Below are 14,864 nucleotides of genomic sequence, written 5' to 3' on the forward strand. Positions count from 1 at the left end.
CTGAAATATGGAGGAGATGAGAATTTACATGCAAAATGAGTGAGATACACTCACAGTACAGGACAACCTGAATATAACTATTAGCAGTAGTTTTTGTCTTACCTCTTACTGTATAGTGTTGCAGTTTTATCTAATTTAATGATGGCATGCTTGTAAACAGGGCTTTACAAAAATGTAGTATGTGTTAGAATGCTAACAGTAACTGAAACAAAAATGATTTCATAGGCCTGGGTTTGTCTAACTTAATTAATTCTCAGCAGGCCGATTGTCTATTGCAAAAATGACTCCTGTCCCCTACTACTTTGTTTGCAATTTACCAACAAAAGAACAGACATTCTTGTTGGGTTTCCTTGTTGTGCTTTGACAAACTAATGTGGTGCAAACATGATTAGAGTGGTTTGCTCTGCTTGTAACCTAAATTAGATGACCTTACAATGACATTGATACCTTACTTTTTGCTAAAGATGCTTTATGCCCAGGAAGAAAACCTTGAAATAGAATTGGTTTTCTTCTCAGTCCTCTTTGTCCTAGTCACTATGTTAAATAAATAGTGTTAAATAGTTTGTGCCATTTTTATATATCATGTTCAGGTGTTTATACCAGGTTGTATAATTTGAACTGCAGTCCTGATCAGCATTCTCTTAGAAAGTAGCATCCTTTAAATATTATTTGAAACTTCACAAATGATTAATTTTGGAGTGATATTTATTCTGTGGGTTTATGTTTTCTTTCAACGCATTTTCCATAACATTCAGTAAATAACATGTTCAGTTTATTTCCCAATATGCTTATTAATTTTGGTCTCTCCGATGCTCTGTTATAAAGGGGGAAACTGTTTTTGGTTTATGCTAAAGTAGTCTGCAATAGTTGCTATGATTTGAAGAAAAACTCTTTCTATAACTGATGAGTGTTCCATGTAAAAAATCTGCTTTTTTTGCAGGTGTCCTCCAAATGATGCAGACTAGAATTGGTGCTCTACAAAGCACTGTTGATAGGTATGACAATCATTGTGCAATTGGAAAGTATAAGCTCTTATGTTCTATAATGCTATTTATTAACACTGCTATAAATAATTTTTTCTTTTTATTTTTAGAATTAGAGCCAAAATTGTTGACCCCTACAACAAAATAGTGTCTCGCACAGCTCAGCTAGCGAAACTTCAAGTAAGTTGCATTAAAAATCATACTTAAAAAAAAATCCTTTTTGAACACGTGTTATTTCACAATTGTCAGACATGAGTACATTTTTTCTACTCCAGTAGCCTGTAGTTCATAGTCAGTATTTTTCTGGAAATCAGTATTTGTGTCTCTTCAAGAGCTACTGAGAGGTGCTTAGTAGGAAAGTAGGAAATTTTAAAGTAGGAAATTGACCTTTGCGCTAGCTAATTGAGTTTTTGTAGAGATGAAGGGAAGAGGGGAGGGTTATCTGAGTACAGATTAATTAAATTCTCATAACTGTTTGTGTTATTTTGTTATTTAATGTTATGGTACTGTTGTGTAGAAGATGATTTTCACCCCTAAGTTAATGCAGGCTTTGCTGCAGTTTAGTAAAGAGTTTGGGAATTAATTCTTCCAAAATTCTTTCAAATTTCTTTGAAAGTCAGGATGTAAGTTAAGGAGCTATTTGTGGTTGTGGAGTTTGTAAGCCCAGGTGCATAGTTGTCCCTGCCTTCTAAATATGTAAGTGGAGTCTACAGAAGAATGTAGGCATCTGTTAGAGGATAGCAGTAGGACAGAGATTATCACAGTGATAGTGAGATAAGTGTCAAATGCTTCCACTGATAATTTTATAGTAGTAGAAAGCTTTTCCATAGATCTTCAGTAGTCATGTGTCTGCATTCTATTAAGATTATGGTTTGAAATGCAGCACAGCTCCAGCCCCACAAACGTTTAATGAGCTATTAATGTTTTGTTGTTTGAACTATTTGTCTTTGCAAGTTTACCTGAATTTTCAGCTGTAAGTATACACTCAAGTAGATTGCCATCTGCAAATGACTGCTATTGTAGAGTAGATAAAGCTGCAGACTCATGCAGTTTCTAGGCAGGGGACTGGTGGAGTGGAGCAGCTGCACTGTCTCTTGGCTAAACTTCTATTTTCTATGTTACTTTCAGTAGCAGTGAACTTCAGCAGGGAGCTCTTAACTCTCTGTGTAGCTAGTTTGGCCAGGTGCTTCTGTTGTTTTCAGCTCCAGATGTTACTGTTTCTGTCACTGGTCAAAAGTACCATGACTTCCGTGTGGCAGGTTTTTTTGTTGTTCTTTGATGTGTGTTGTGCATGTACAAAAAGTTGTGGGAATGTGGGGCTGAAGATGAAGGTAATTTCTACCCTGCCCTTACACGAAGACAGACTGCAGGAGAATGAGTCCCTGAAATTAGGAAATGTTTCTTGGATTCCTCTTGGCTGTTACATGGTTACATGGGTTTTCCTGTGATGTGGAAATAGCATCCATCCAAGGTCAGCATTATTCAGGCTGTGCCAGGGGATTTGTAATATCTGATTTTTTTTGCTGTAAGTCAGAAAAAAGAGGTGTAGGGTAAGTGGGAGCCTGGTAGGCTGCTCTTTCAGCATCTGTGTAGAAAGAGGGATGATGATTCCAGATTCTCTGCCAGTGAGAGTCTATCAGATTCTCTGCTAGTGAGACTGAGAGTCTCAGCACAGGAGCTGCTGTCCTTTCTTGTGTTGGCAGATATTTTGTGAGTGCTTTATGTTCCACGACATTACTGGGAGGAGCTGAGGGTCAGGACACCTGAATAATAAATGAAGCTGAATTGTCAAATCTCAACTCTCCAGCCTCCTAAAAATGCACTGCTGAAGTGTCCTTTACCTGGGGGACTCATTTGTTGAGGAAGGAAGGGCACAGCACAGCAAGCAATTCACTTCCTGGTGATGGCAGGGCTTATGACATGAAATTGCTCCTAGAAAAAGGTGGCTGGTAAAAGAGGTTGCCTTCTGTCAAAATCTGTAGGGATGGCAGGTATGTTTTGCTGAAATGCACCATGTTTCAGTGCCTCTTGTGATGGTGTTATTGTAATACCTCTGCACTGATTGCTGTGGGACTGTGTGCTAACTGAAGGAATACTTGACTTGCATAAGCTAGATTTTGCTATCCTTAATTGTTTTTAATATAGTCTGGCGTTTTCATAAAAATCTCACTGCAAGTTTGTTGTTAAACTTCAAATCTAGTCCTGAATTCTAAATCTCTGCTGTGTACTTGTATGTGTTTTGTCTTGCTCTGGTCTTAGAGCTTCATGGCATCCCAAGGCAGCAGCAGCAGACTAAAAAAGCTCACTTCCTGCTTTGAATCACACTGTCCTCTTCTGGCTCTTTCCATAGTCCTTCATAAGCTAAGTGGGAGTGGTTAACAGTTGAAATGTGTGGACAGGGAGTTTGTCCTTCAGAGGGCTCTTTTCTGTGCAGCTCTCTAAGTGTTTTTGCATGGTCTCTTAGTTTCAGTGTCTTGGTGTATGAAAAACTTTATAAAAGCAAAACACTATTAAAACCCCCAATAATTCTGCATTTTAAAGTTATTCTTACTTTAAAATATTTAGCAGTAGCAGATGTCTTTGTGATGCTACTATAAATAAATAATAAATGTAGTCTGAAGATAGTGGACTGTGTCCTCCTTCTTCAGGCTTTATAAACAACAAAATGCATACATTTAATTACCTTGCATAAATGAGCTACAAACTGGTACATTTTCAAGTGACTCTGTAATTAAGTCTTCTTTCAGTAATTTCTTAAAATTTATTTGAGATTAGAAGTAAGAGGCTTTTCAATGGCTCCAATTGTAGCAATAATTTGTGTTAGTGTTGACATGTTATTTTAAATTTCAGGAGATTGCTAATATGTAATCTCAAAAAAAAATAGGATTTATTTTTAATTTTACTTGAAATGACTTGGTCTAACTGGGACCGCTGGCCTTTTCCAAATTAATTCTTGCTTGAACAGTAGAATTTGTTCTGTCTTGGATGAAAGCATCTCCTTTAGAAAAGCATACTTGATAAATTTAGGGAGGGAATGTTTCCTGAATTCAGACTTCTGTTATGAGGGTAGTCAGGTTAGAGGATCTGGCATCTGTGAACAGCTCCACCATTAGATACAGTTCTTTATTTCTCTCACATGTCCTTTCATATAGCATTCTTTTGCTGTGACTGGGAGTTTTATTAAGTTGGACAGCTCACATAAATGAAAATACTTGAGTGAAACAGAATCTTTGTGAAGGGTACAATGCAGAAGGACTCACTACAAAATTTAGAGTGCATCTTCAGTGTCTGGATCATTCCCCCCTACTAATTCCCAGGGCCAGAAATTAAAACTTTTTTTTTTTTTTTCTTTTTCTCTTGTATCTGGATGTAATTTTCCCATCTTTTACTCTCTTTTAAAAGATTGTTTCTTGGGACAGGAAATAATAAGCAAGCAACAATTCAACAGAAAACAAATAAACTTCTGGTGTGTAAAGTAAAAAGTGGTTAGAAAATAAGAGAAGGTGAATTCCCTGGGGAAAACATTAGCCAGAGGTACACAATTGGATTAGAGAGTAATTAATGTTGAAGGCAAAGTAGTCTTCTTTGTCGTCTTATTTGGTGAAGCATGGTGCACTATATTAAAAGCTATTTTTGATTAATCTTGCAGAAATTTAGTTCACAGATATGAAAGTAATATACGGATCAAGATTTTTCTAATTAAAGAAATGAATTAATAAAAATTAATACATTAATCTCTCAAAGCAGGTTAAGCCCCACTTAGTTTTCACTAAGTGTAATAGAAATCATGTGGTTAAGTTGTTACAGAAGGCTTTGAAAGCTTGCACTTCAGACTGTGATAGAGAGCCCAAAGCAGCGAGAGTAATTGGGCTTTCCTTGATTTGCCTCAGCGGGGTTTTTTTCCTAATTTTTCCTTTTTGTTCTGTCTAGATGCTTAATAAAATTGAAATAGAAATATTTGTGGATTTGTTCGTTTGTGCTGGCATAGGGAAGAGACTGCCAGGTTGTACAGTCTGCTGTGGATATTGGTTGCAATTATTCATTAGTATATGTTTTCATATGTGCACTTCAACATTAGTTTTCAATAAATGAACTTGAGTCTGAAAAAGGGGTTTTGAGTCTTGTTGGATACTAAATATTTTTTAAAAATAATTAAAAATGAATTTTGATATCCGTAAGGATAATACTTCAGGAGACTTTGCCTTCAGTACCCAGGGAAAATAACTCTAAGCAAGCATGTCATACTTATTCCAAATTTCTCACTTGCCACCCTTGTAACATCTGATTGCAGATGTTGGATTGTACCTATAACTGTGCTGAAATCCAATTTGCATTTCTGAATTCTGCTTTAGTTGTTACCTTCTCCAGAGTGTTGCTCTTCCCATAGCATGTATTTCAAGATACTAGTTCAATGAAAAGTTATGGAACTATTATATTTGAGTTAGATGTCAACAATGCCTGTTACTCTAATTTGATGTTAACAAAAACACACATGAATATGGTTCCTAAAAATTTATGTACACATCCGTATTCCTTATGTTTAACCAAGAATGCCATGTATTTTAATAAGCATATGAAAGAATGTGAACTCACAGTTGGCTGAATGAAGGTAACTGGCCTTCTGAAACTTTTGCTGAGAATTAGTTTTTACATATATGCTTACCATAAGAGTCAGTATCTGTAATAGCAATTTAGTATTTTATTGTCTTCTGAAGTAAGTGCTTCCATTTTGCTTTTTTTTTTTTGGATGAGTATTTGATTGGCAAAGCCAACTTCTTAACTTTGCTGAAGCTTAAAGAGGGGAGGAGTATTGGGGAGAGATACACAGGGTAAAATACAGCTCACTTCTATTTAGAAATAGAACATGCCTCTGTCATGGGATTCTGAGTTTACTTTGTTTTTTGCGTGGGTAGTGACAGAGTAATCTCAGTAGCCCCATGAATGTAATTACCAGCTTCTGAAAATCTTGGTCTATATAACATAGAATCATATTGAAGATTTTTGGAAACAAAGGGATTTCAGTGTTCTAAAGTTCCTTGTTTTTATGCACATTCACATTTCCTATTTTGGTTAGGATGTTTCCACATTTGAGTACTGGTATTATGTGGTTGTAATGTACTGATAATATCCTCTAATGCCACAATTTCCCTGCAGGCTGCCTGTGACTTGCTGCGGAGGATAATACGCATCTTGTATCTCAGTAAGAGACTTCAAGGACAACTGCAAGGAGGAAGCAGAGAGATAACAAAAGCTGCCCAGAGTCTCAATGAACTTGGTGAGTCCTTCTTAATTACTTTTAGATACATTTTTAGCTTGTGCTCACATGACTCACGCTAATGTTTGACTTAAAGAAACACCCAAAACTTTTTACTGTGGTTCTTGCTTTCTACTTCCTGATTTAAATTGGCACGAACAGGACTTGTTAATTCTTTACATTTTTTCATGTGACTACTCTAGATTCAGGTATTTAATAACGTGAAAATTCTGTGATAATAACTTGTGTTCTTTTGGGCAACAATTTTTTTATGAAGTAATTTCTTTTTAGTTTATGTTTCTATAAAACACCCTCAGAGGCACCCTCTCTCTTTTGGGAGATGTTGCACTACGATAAGGCATAGTTTAAATTACAGTTTATGCCCTAAAAGAAAGACACTGGCCCCGTGACTTTTATGAAAGCCATAGGTGATGTGATGTAGATACCTAACCTAGTTCACATACTGGAAGTGATCTGCTGCATTACTGACTAATTTACCCTTTATTTTATTGGCTTCTAGGGAGAATAATGAGGTAGTTCTCATGAAGGCACACGTTACATTGCTAGAATGTTTTCTGTACTTGAGCTAGCTTGGGAAATTCCACACTGTGCTGCAGGATGCAGTGAGGAGCATCCCATTAGTCTTGGAGATCAGTTGGTGGTGTTGTGTATGGTATCTTGCCAGCTGTTTCTCCTCTGGTTTAATGGTATTCAAATTCCAACTTCCAAAACTAGGTTGTGGGAGGGCTGAACCATCAAACATTCAGAATAATTCTGAAGTTTATTTTGCATATTTGTCACCACTTCTCTTTTTATACTGTGTGATCAAAAATTTTTATTAATGTCTTAGTCTTATGGCAGATGCTATGTTGGAAACATAAAGTTTATATATTTATTTAGTATATCAGTCTGATTGAAGCTCTTAAGCTCCAATTGTATGATTGTAAGGTAGAATATTTTTTCTGATCCTTTTTACTTTTCTTTCCATTTTGCTCTACCATTACGTCTTCAGAATATATTAAATAACACTGTCTGTTAACTGGCTGGATTGCAGGTGTTGTGGAATTAATTTGAGTGCAAGCTCCTATTAAACAAATTAGTACAATTTAGTGATAAAATCTGAGATGTTTCATGTAGTTTTTAGGATTTTTTTCTTTGATAGAAAATATGTTTTACTACTCTTCTTCCTTTCTACTTTTTTTTGTTTCACCATTTAAAAAAAAAAGAGCTTGCACTTTCTTTTGTCAAAGTACCACAGTCTTTTGGGTTTCTTGTTTTCAAATACTTGGTATTTTCCTGAAGATTATCAGATAAAGTCTTAGTAATTATTGTTAAAGATGAAGGGAAATGCGTACCCTTAGGCAACCCTTTTGAATTTGATGCTACAGTCTGTGGGGGTTGCCAAGGCTTGTGGTTCTTAATCCTTAGTTCTGGATGGTTTATTGCCAGGTAAAATGTCTTGTCTACTGTCATTTCTCTCTCCATCTTATTTCCTGGTATCTCTTCCTTTCTTCTCTCTTACCTTTCTGCATCCCTCCTTCATTTTTGGCTATCTGTCCTTTGTCACGCTCTACTGCCCACCTTGGCTGGTTTGAATTCTTCCTGCTTCCCAGCTGGCCATGCATCCCAGCACCTGAGAGGATGGGAGCACCCTCTGGGGAGATGCTGGTGCAGGGAACTGGAAGTGTCTGTCCCATGTGGAGAGGCAGGGAGTGCTGGGTGTGAGGTAGCCCTGTTCCAAGGGAAGGAGAGCACGCAGGGGCTGGAGTCAGCGTGGGTCAGGGTGCTGCTGTGGGAGTCAGTGGGAAGGTGGTGTCTGCAGGGAGCCTGGGATATGGGATCTGCCTGGGGAAGTGCTGTGCTCTGCTCCTGGGCTTGGAAAGCATTGGGATGGGTGGGAGATCTCTAGCAGAGAGGTGGTGGTGTGTGGCAGGAGAGCACTCAGGTTGTGGTGGCTTGGGGTGAGGCTGTGGCAGTGCTGTGCTTCAGAAGGATGGGAAATGTGATGTAGTGCTCTGTGATGTCAGGAGGGTGGGAAGTGTGGGGAGCTGCCCTGGGCACTGGCAGTGTGGTTGGTGGGATATGAAAGCTGTGGGAAGCCTGGGGAAATACTGCAACATCTGATGGTAGTAAATAGGTGGTAGACATGAGTGGTGTGAAAGCCTGGTATTGGATAGGGACCTCTGTATCACGGAGGTTTGCTTTCATGTCCAAGATGAATACTGATCTGTGGTTTGAGGCAGATATTCCTGAACATCCCTTTCATCTCTTGTTCAAGGAAAAAATCATTCCATTGTTTATTACTTTTCTGTTGTACATGTGGTGCAGAGTAATTTCTGCTTTGTCAAACTCAGCCCTGTGATATTACTGTGAAAGCTTTGTACTTGCTGTGGTAAAAGATATCTTCCATTACTTCTAAGGCATTCCAGGTAGAATCTTGAGATGACTGTCAAGTTTTTTTATGTACAGCTACACTCTGTGTGTATGTTTGGAGGAACAAATGTGCACATTTAGGTATTTATTTAACATATATTCCTGTAGCTAATCTATGTTAGTTCAATGACAACTTTTACTTAGTTGTGTATTGAAGTTTATTTTGCAGTGATGATAAAGCCTATGGTAAATATATAAAATATTTGAATTAGGTAGAAATATGGGTCAGTTTGAGGAGCTACAAGAAACAGTAGCTTTTACAGAGAAGTGGGTTTTTTCTGGATGCCTAAAGTTGCTAGTAGTATGCAGATCTTCAGCTTCAGTGTATGATGTTAGGAAGATGCTTTCTCTGAAAGCATTTGGTAATATTTTGACTGGTATCTCTACTTGGAGATGAAGTAGATCTGAAATACCTCTGTGTTGGAGTTTCACATTCTTTGAAATTAACTTCACACTTTGGCACAGTAAAAAGAAAATCTAATTTCCTATGTAGTTTCAGAGATTAGAAGTGATTTGTGTGTGTGTATATGTATATATTTATATAAAATTGAACCCCAGACTTCTGCAACTCTTCTACCTTCCAGCATACTTTGGGTTGTCTAGCAAAGTAGAATAAGCAATTAGCTGCTTCTCTAGTGCAAATTCTTTTTATTATAGAATCCAGTTAAGCATTTGCATAGGTAAAACAAGTGCCAATATTCAGATGTCACACAGTGCCTAATGTTGTGAATTATATGCCCTGACGATGCTTCTTGGTGGTATTTAAATAGAAATATTTTATGAAGTGAAAAAGAAACGTTCCTAAGCAAGATTAAACAACAGAATGTGACAAGAAAATGGTACATTATATACAGTTCCCTTTCACAGAAGAAATTCTGCAGGCATTAAAATATGAGCTGTCTTCCCTGTGGATATTCAGAAATTACTGTCTTTAACAGTGGCCAGTAACTTATCAGATGGAGATGAAAATATTCTGAGTTGTGCAGCAAAAGGCTAAGCCTGCCAGTTTAAATGTGAACAGGCTAATTCCATCTGTCAGTTACAGAACTAGCTCAGGACAACAAAATATTTCTCTCTTTTCCTGGTTAAATACTTCTAAATGATGTCATCATTATTCATTTAAATGCCTAGACTACTTTTAATGATAATATATTCCTCATCTCTATATATGCTTGTGTTATAATTCATGTCTCAGCAAGTAAATCTGTTTGCTCAAACGTTCTTCGGAGTATATAGTATTTTAACACAAGCTCTTGCACTGGCCACAATTTTGCTCTTTTGTAAACTCAGGCATAGTCTGTGACTAATCTGTGCAGTCATAAAATGAAAGAGAAGGGGTCTATTAAATTACAATTTCAAGTATCTTCAATACAGAAATTAGTCCAGGAAAACATTGCCTTCCAGGTAACTTAAAAAAGGATGGGCAAAGATAGAATTATGACCTTACTTTAAAGCTAAATACTGCTAAAGAAATAACACAATATTGTCAGTTATTGAAGTGTAGCTAAAATGGAGAAAACACTATGTATGTGTTGTGTGCCTGTTATGGTTTAACCCCAGCCAGCAGCCAAGGCCATGCAGCCTCTTGCTTGCTCATCTCTGAGTGGAGATAGGGTGGGGCAGAAAATTGGGTGGGTGAAGTAAGAAAACCCTTGGGCTGATATAAGGACAGGTTAATGGGTAAAGCAAAAGCCAGGCATTCAAGAAGAGCAAAACAAGGAGTTAATTCACCACTTTTCATGGGCAGGCAGGTGTTCAGTGGTACCTGGAAAGCAGGGCTCCATCAGACTGGAACACAAACACCATCTCTCCACATGTTCCCCTCTTCCTCCTTCTTCCCCCGCTTTATATGCTGAGCATGACACTGTATGGGATGAAGTATCCCTTGGGTTAGTTGGGCTCAGCTGACCTGTCTGTGTCCCCTCCTAACTCCTTGTGCACTCCCAGCCTCCTCACTGGTGGAGTGGGGTGAGAGGCAGAAAAGGACTCAACTCTGTCTAAGTCATGCTTAACAATAATGAAAACATCTCTGTGCTAGCAATACCATTTCCAGCACAAATTCAAAACATAGCCCCCATCACTTACAGTGAAGAAAATTAACTCTGTTCTTGATAAAACCAGCAAAATCCTTTCTAAGGAGGGAGCAAAACTTACCTGGTCCAGTTTTTTAGGCTTAACATCCCAATACAAGATTTAAGGGGAATTGAAAGAAATACAGCTCATGAAGAAGTGTTTCTGGTCTGGAGAAAACTGAAATTAGGGAATGCATGATAGTGGGTGAAATACAGTTTGAAAAAAAATTATTTGGCTGTGCCTGGAAAGTCTCTTTGTAGTTGATATAACATAGGTGTTGGTAGCCTGATCTTCTGAAATGTACCCCAGAACTAGTGACATCTGCACAATAGTAACAGTAATCTTGGACATGAAGAATTCTTGTGGAGGCTAGAAATAAATTTGACTTAGCACTTTTCTAGGGTAAACAATATGGATCATACATGATTTAAAAAAGAAAAGAGCCTGGATAAAGCTGATACGTCTGTTAGAGTAGAATTAGAGGTAATGGAAGGAGGAAAATGCCTGTCTTAATGTGGTTTGCATTATGGGACCTTGTCTTTTCCAGTATTCAGGTTTCTCTGTTTCAGTGCACTTTTCTGGTATTACTGCTACTCACAGTACCCTGAAGTTTCCCCAGGAAGGGAACACTGTTGTAAAGACTGTGAAGTTATCTGTGGTACTGCAGCTCATCACCCAGTTTGTTTCATACGCTAATACAAAATAGTGCTTGATAGAGGAAGACAATATGATCTGTGTTTTCCCCATCTTTGAAAATATCACTAATTAGAGCAATACCTTTCCAAATATTATAAGCCTAAAAAGTATTTTTTCCTTCTTGTCCTCTGTTGCTGATGGGCCTATTTCATGGAGAAGAGAGCATGTTTCTTTATGTACATATATATAGCATGTATATGTGTACACACATGTATATAATAGCATGTGAATGTATATAAAGATTTATAATATTCATAAATACAAATATGAAAAATATGTATGTTTATCCTAATATATTATCCTAATATCTCAGGTGGTTTTCAGAGTAATCTCCTTGTTCTTAGTGGTTGTCTTTGTGAATTCTGGGGGGGGAGAGATAAGATTCCAGAATCTAATGGAGAGCTTGTTTTATTGAAAATAGACCTTACTGCCACCTATTTCAGACAATTCAAACTAACCTGACTTCCTTAAGCAAAGGAACTCTAGCAAAAATAAGGTATTTGTTGGAGTCTATATAAAAGTGCTGTTAAATAGTAGGACACACAGATTTATCAAGAATGAATCCTGTTTAACCAACCGTATGTTCTTTGTTGGCAGCATAACAGGCCTTGGGACTAGAGAGATCAATGGCTGTCTTGTAGTTTGATTTAAATAGGACTCTTGACACCATTGATTTAAAGAGGGCTCTTGACACCGTGTCACACCAGCAGGATAGGCAATAGAATCTAGATGAAAATGTCTTGCAGTGAATGCAGAAGTTCAGAGAAAGCTGTACCCCAAAAGCCTTCATCTTTTATTCACTTACCTAGCAATATATCTAGCAGGGTGTTGTTAAAATGTGTTCTGCAGCTGGCTTGTATTTTCATTAATGATTTGAGTAATATGGCATATATCCTTATTAAATTTACTACCAATAATCAAGCAGAGAAGAATGGAAAGTATGTTGGGAAACAGGATTAGAATGAAGAATATTCTTGGCAAATTGGAGATACATCTTACCTGAACTGATTTTATTTCTCTTTCAGACAAGTACTAAGTCCTCACAATAAATAGTTATGGTTAGAAGGGGGAACAGGAGGAATGACTGTGTGGATTACAGTTCTGCAGAGAGGGTTGATTGTTCCTCACAAATTGAGTGCAAGCACGTGTTAATTTATTTTGTAGCAGTCTGACATTGTTGGCAATGACGTTTGTACTGATCTTTGTAAGGAAGTGTGTTGTGTGCAAGGCACTTGAAAATAATCTTTTGTTCCTGCTTCAGAGTATCAAGTGCCTTTTGAGGCACCTCACTGAGGGAAGGTGTAGGTCAATTGGAGAAACTCCTAAGCACAGCAGCAGTGGTGACATAAGGTCTTTAGGATGGTTGGTGGGTGGAGGAGCTGGAAGTGTGTGGCTGTGGTTTGGAGGAGTGTGAGAGGGAGAGTAATGTTCCTCAGATAAACAAAGGTTTTTCAGATGGGAGGGGAGTAAATGGCTCTCCATATGCACTGTGATTGAAGCAGTAAGTAGTAGGCCTGAAATGAAGCAAAGGAATATTTTTTTCTAATATGTTAGGAAAGAGTTCTGCCAGAAATTATAATTTCAGGGGAGCTGTGAAGTGGTATTTAAAGCCTTTTTAAAAGTGTTTTAGACAAAGCATGTACCAGGAATGAAATCATATAGTCATAGAATAGCTTGGGTTGGAAGTAACCTTTAAAACAAATCTAGTTCAACTCCTCTACAATAAGCAGGGATAATTAGATAGGGATGTTTTGCCTTGAAGTAGAAGGACTCTGTGAGGTGTTTTGCTCCCAGTCCTTTGTGTCTCTGGGAGATGTTCCCCTCCTTCCCCAATTTTTAGTTGTGTTTTGTTTGTTTGTTTGCTGATGTTTTTTTTTTAATTGGACTGCTTGATGTGAAATGTTCTTCACAAGTTGGTTTGTTGGGCATTGTTCCCAGATACCACCTGGAATATTATTAGGACAGGATGACTGGAAATTTCATGCCATCACTTCAGTTCAGCCTCTTATGATTCTGTTAGATGAGAAACATAAATCTCCTCAAAGACCTTCAGCTCAACCCTCTGACACAATTACTTCTCTTCTGGCTGTGGCTGACATTCACATAAACTTCACATAGTTCATTGTGTTACTTGAGTGCTGCAAAATCTGACCCTCAAAAGCTGTTATGTCAGTCTGGTCTAGGAGAATGCAGTGAGCAGGAAAATGAAGGTAATACTGACTATGTGATTGGAAGTGTCCTGTATCTGATTTTTTTTCCCCTTTGCTGGGAAAGAAGGAAAGCTGTCCGACTGTTTGTAAGAAAGATGTTATTTTTTATTTCTCTTTCAGTTTTTTAGTATTTGGGATGAGTGATGAATATTGTTTTGTGTTTATCAAAATACTAAGCACTACGAGTTAGCATTCAGGAAACAACAGTTTTAATTTGTTATTTTAGTAGCAAGTATTAAATTAGTTTATTTTATACCCGTTAGCCCTATCTATTGCAGGGTGGAATTACCTTTACCTGTGGTTTTCACAGTGTACTTTATTAATTATTAAAACAGCATAAGTAGTCTAGCTAATACACAGTGACTTATTCTGAAGTGATTGCAGATTGGCTGACTGCAATATTTGTTAATCAGGTTAAATATTGTTGCCTAAAAGCTGTTTCATTTTAGCTGCTACTGTTTTTGCAGTAACATTCAATATGTGTTATGTATCTGTAAACAAGTATTGCTTAACTTGCAATGGTAAACTGTCTGAACACCTGCCACGGATATTGTGGCAGCTCTCTTTCACTGCCGCCTTCTTCCTGTATCCTGTTCAGTGATGAATTGAATTTTTTTTTTTTCTATTCCAAGCAGTAATTTACAGTGTATGATTGCCAAGCCAGATCTTGTGTTGACTGCTGCTACAGCGAGGATGGACTTGGTTACTGTCATGTCAGTGAAGTCTTTGACTGCTAGTACCCAGAGCAGACAGATTTGGTGATGCTAATACTGCCGTGCACAGTTTCTCATAAGAATCAATACACATCTAACTTGAGGGAAATGTTGCTTTCATGGTGCTGTCCTTAGGGACTTAGATGCCTTACAATTTGCTGCCTTGTGCAATACTTAGTGTCCTCCAAAATAATACAGCATATATCTGTAGCACAATGCATTGTTCTGAAGGGGTAAGTGAACTGATTTGATTAATAGAAATCACATGGCTTTGATTGCACGACTCTTTGCCTGGGGTAATCAGTCTTGCTGAGAATAACTGAACTGTATTACTGGCTCAGAGCCATCTGCATTAGTGCCACTGCTTCAGGTGGTGCATCTGCATCCATAGGAAGTGCAAATATCCTGCTAAAACATTCTTCTTCTGTCCCTGGTGGTGTTAGCAGTAACACTGACAGACCTTCACTGAAATAGTCTGGACTAAAAAATACTGTGCCTTTCT

The 14,864-nt window shown here is 37.7% G+C and overlaps 1 protein-coding gene across 1 annotated transcript in view; it reads left to right on the plus strand.

Moving 5' to 3' along the window:
• Positions 1–14,864, plus strand: part of COG5 (component of oligomeric golgi complex 5) — a 180,098-nt gene that overhangs the window by 3,987 nt on the left and 161,247 nt on the right. Inside the window, exons 4-6 of the mRNA XM_062491605.1 lie at positions 941–995; positions 1,094–1,163; positions 6,138–6,258. Of these exons, the coding sequence (XP_062347589.1) occupies positions 941–995; positions 1,094–1,163; positions 6,138–6,258 (246 nt within the window). The remainder of the gene's footprint in view (positions 1–940; positions 996–1,093; positions 1,164–6,137; positions 6,259–14,864) is intronic.

The sequence above is a fragment of the Cinclus cinclus genome, chromosome 4 (assembly GCF_963662255.1).
Source record: "Cinclus cinclus chromosome 4, bCinCin1.1, whole genome shotgun sequence".
Classification (NCBI taxonomy): Eukaryota; Metazoa; Chordata; class Aves; order Passeriformes; family Cinclidae; genus Cinclus; species Cinclus cinclus.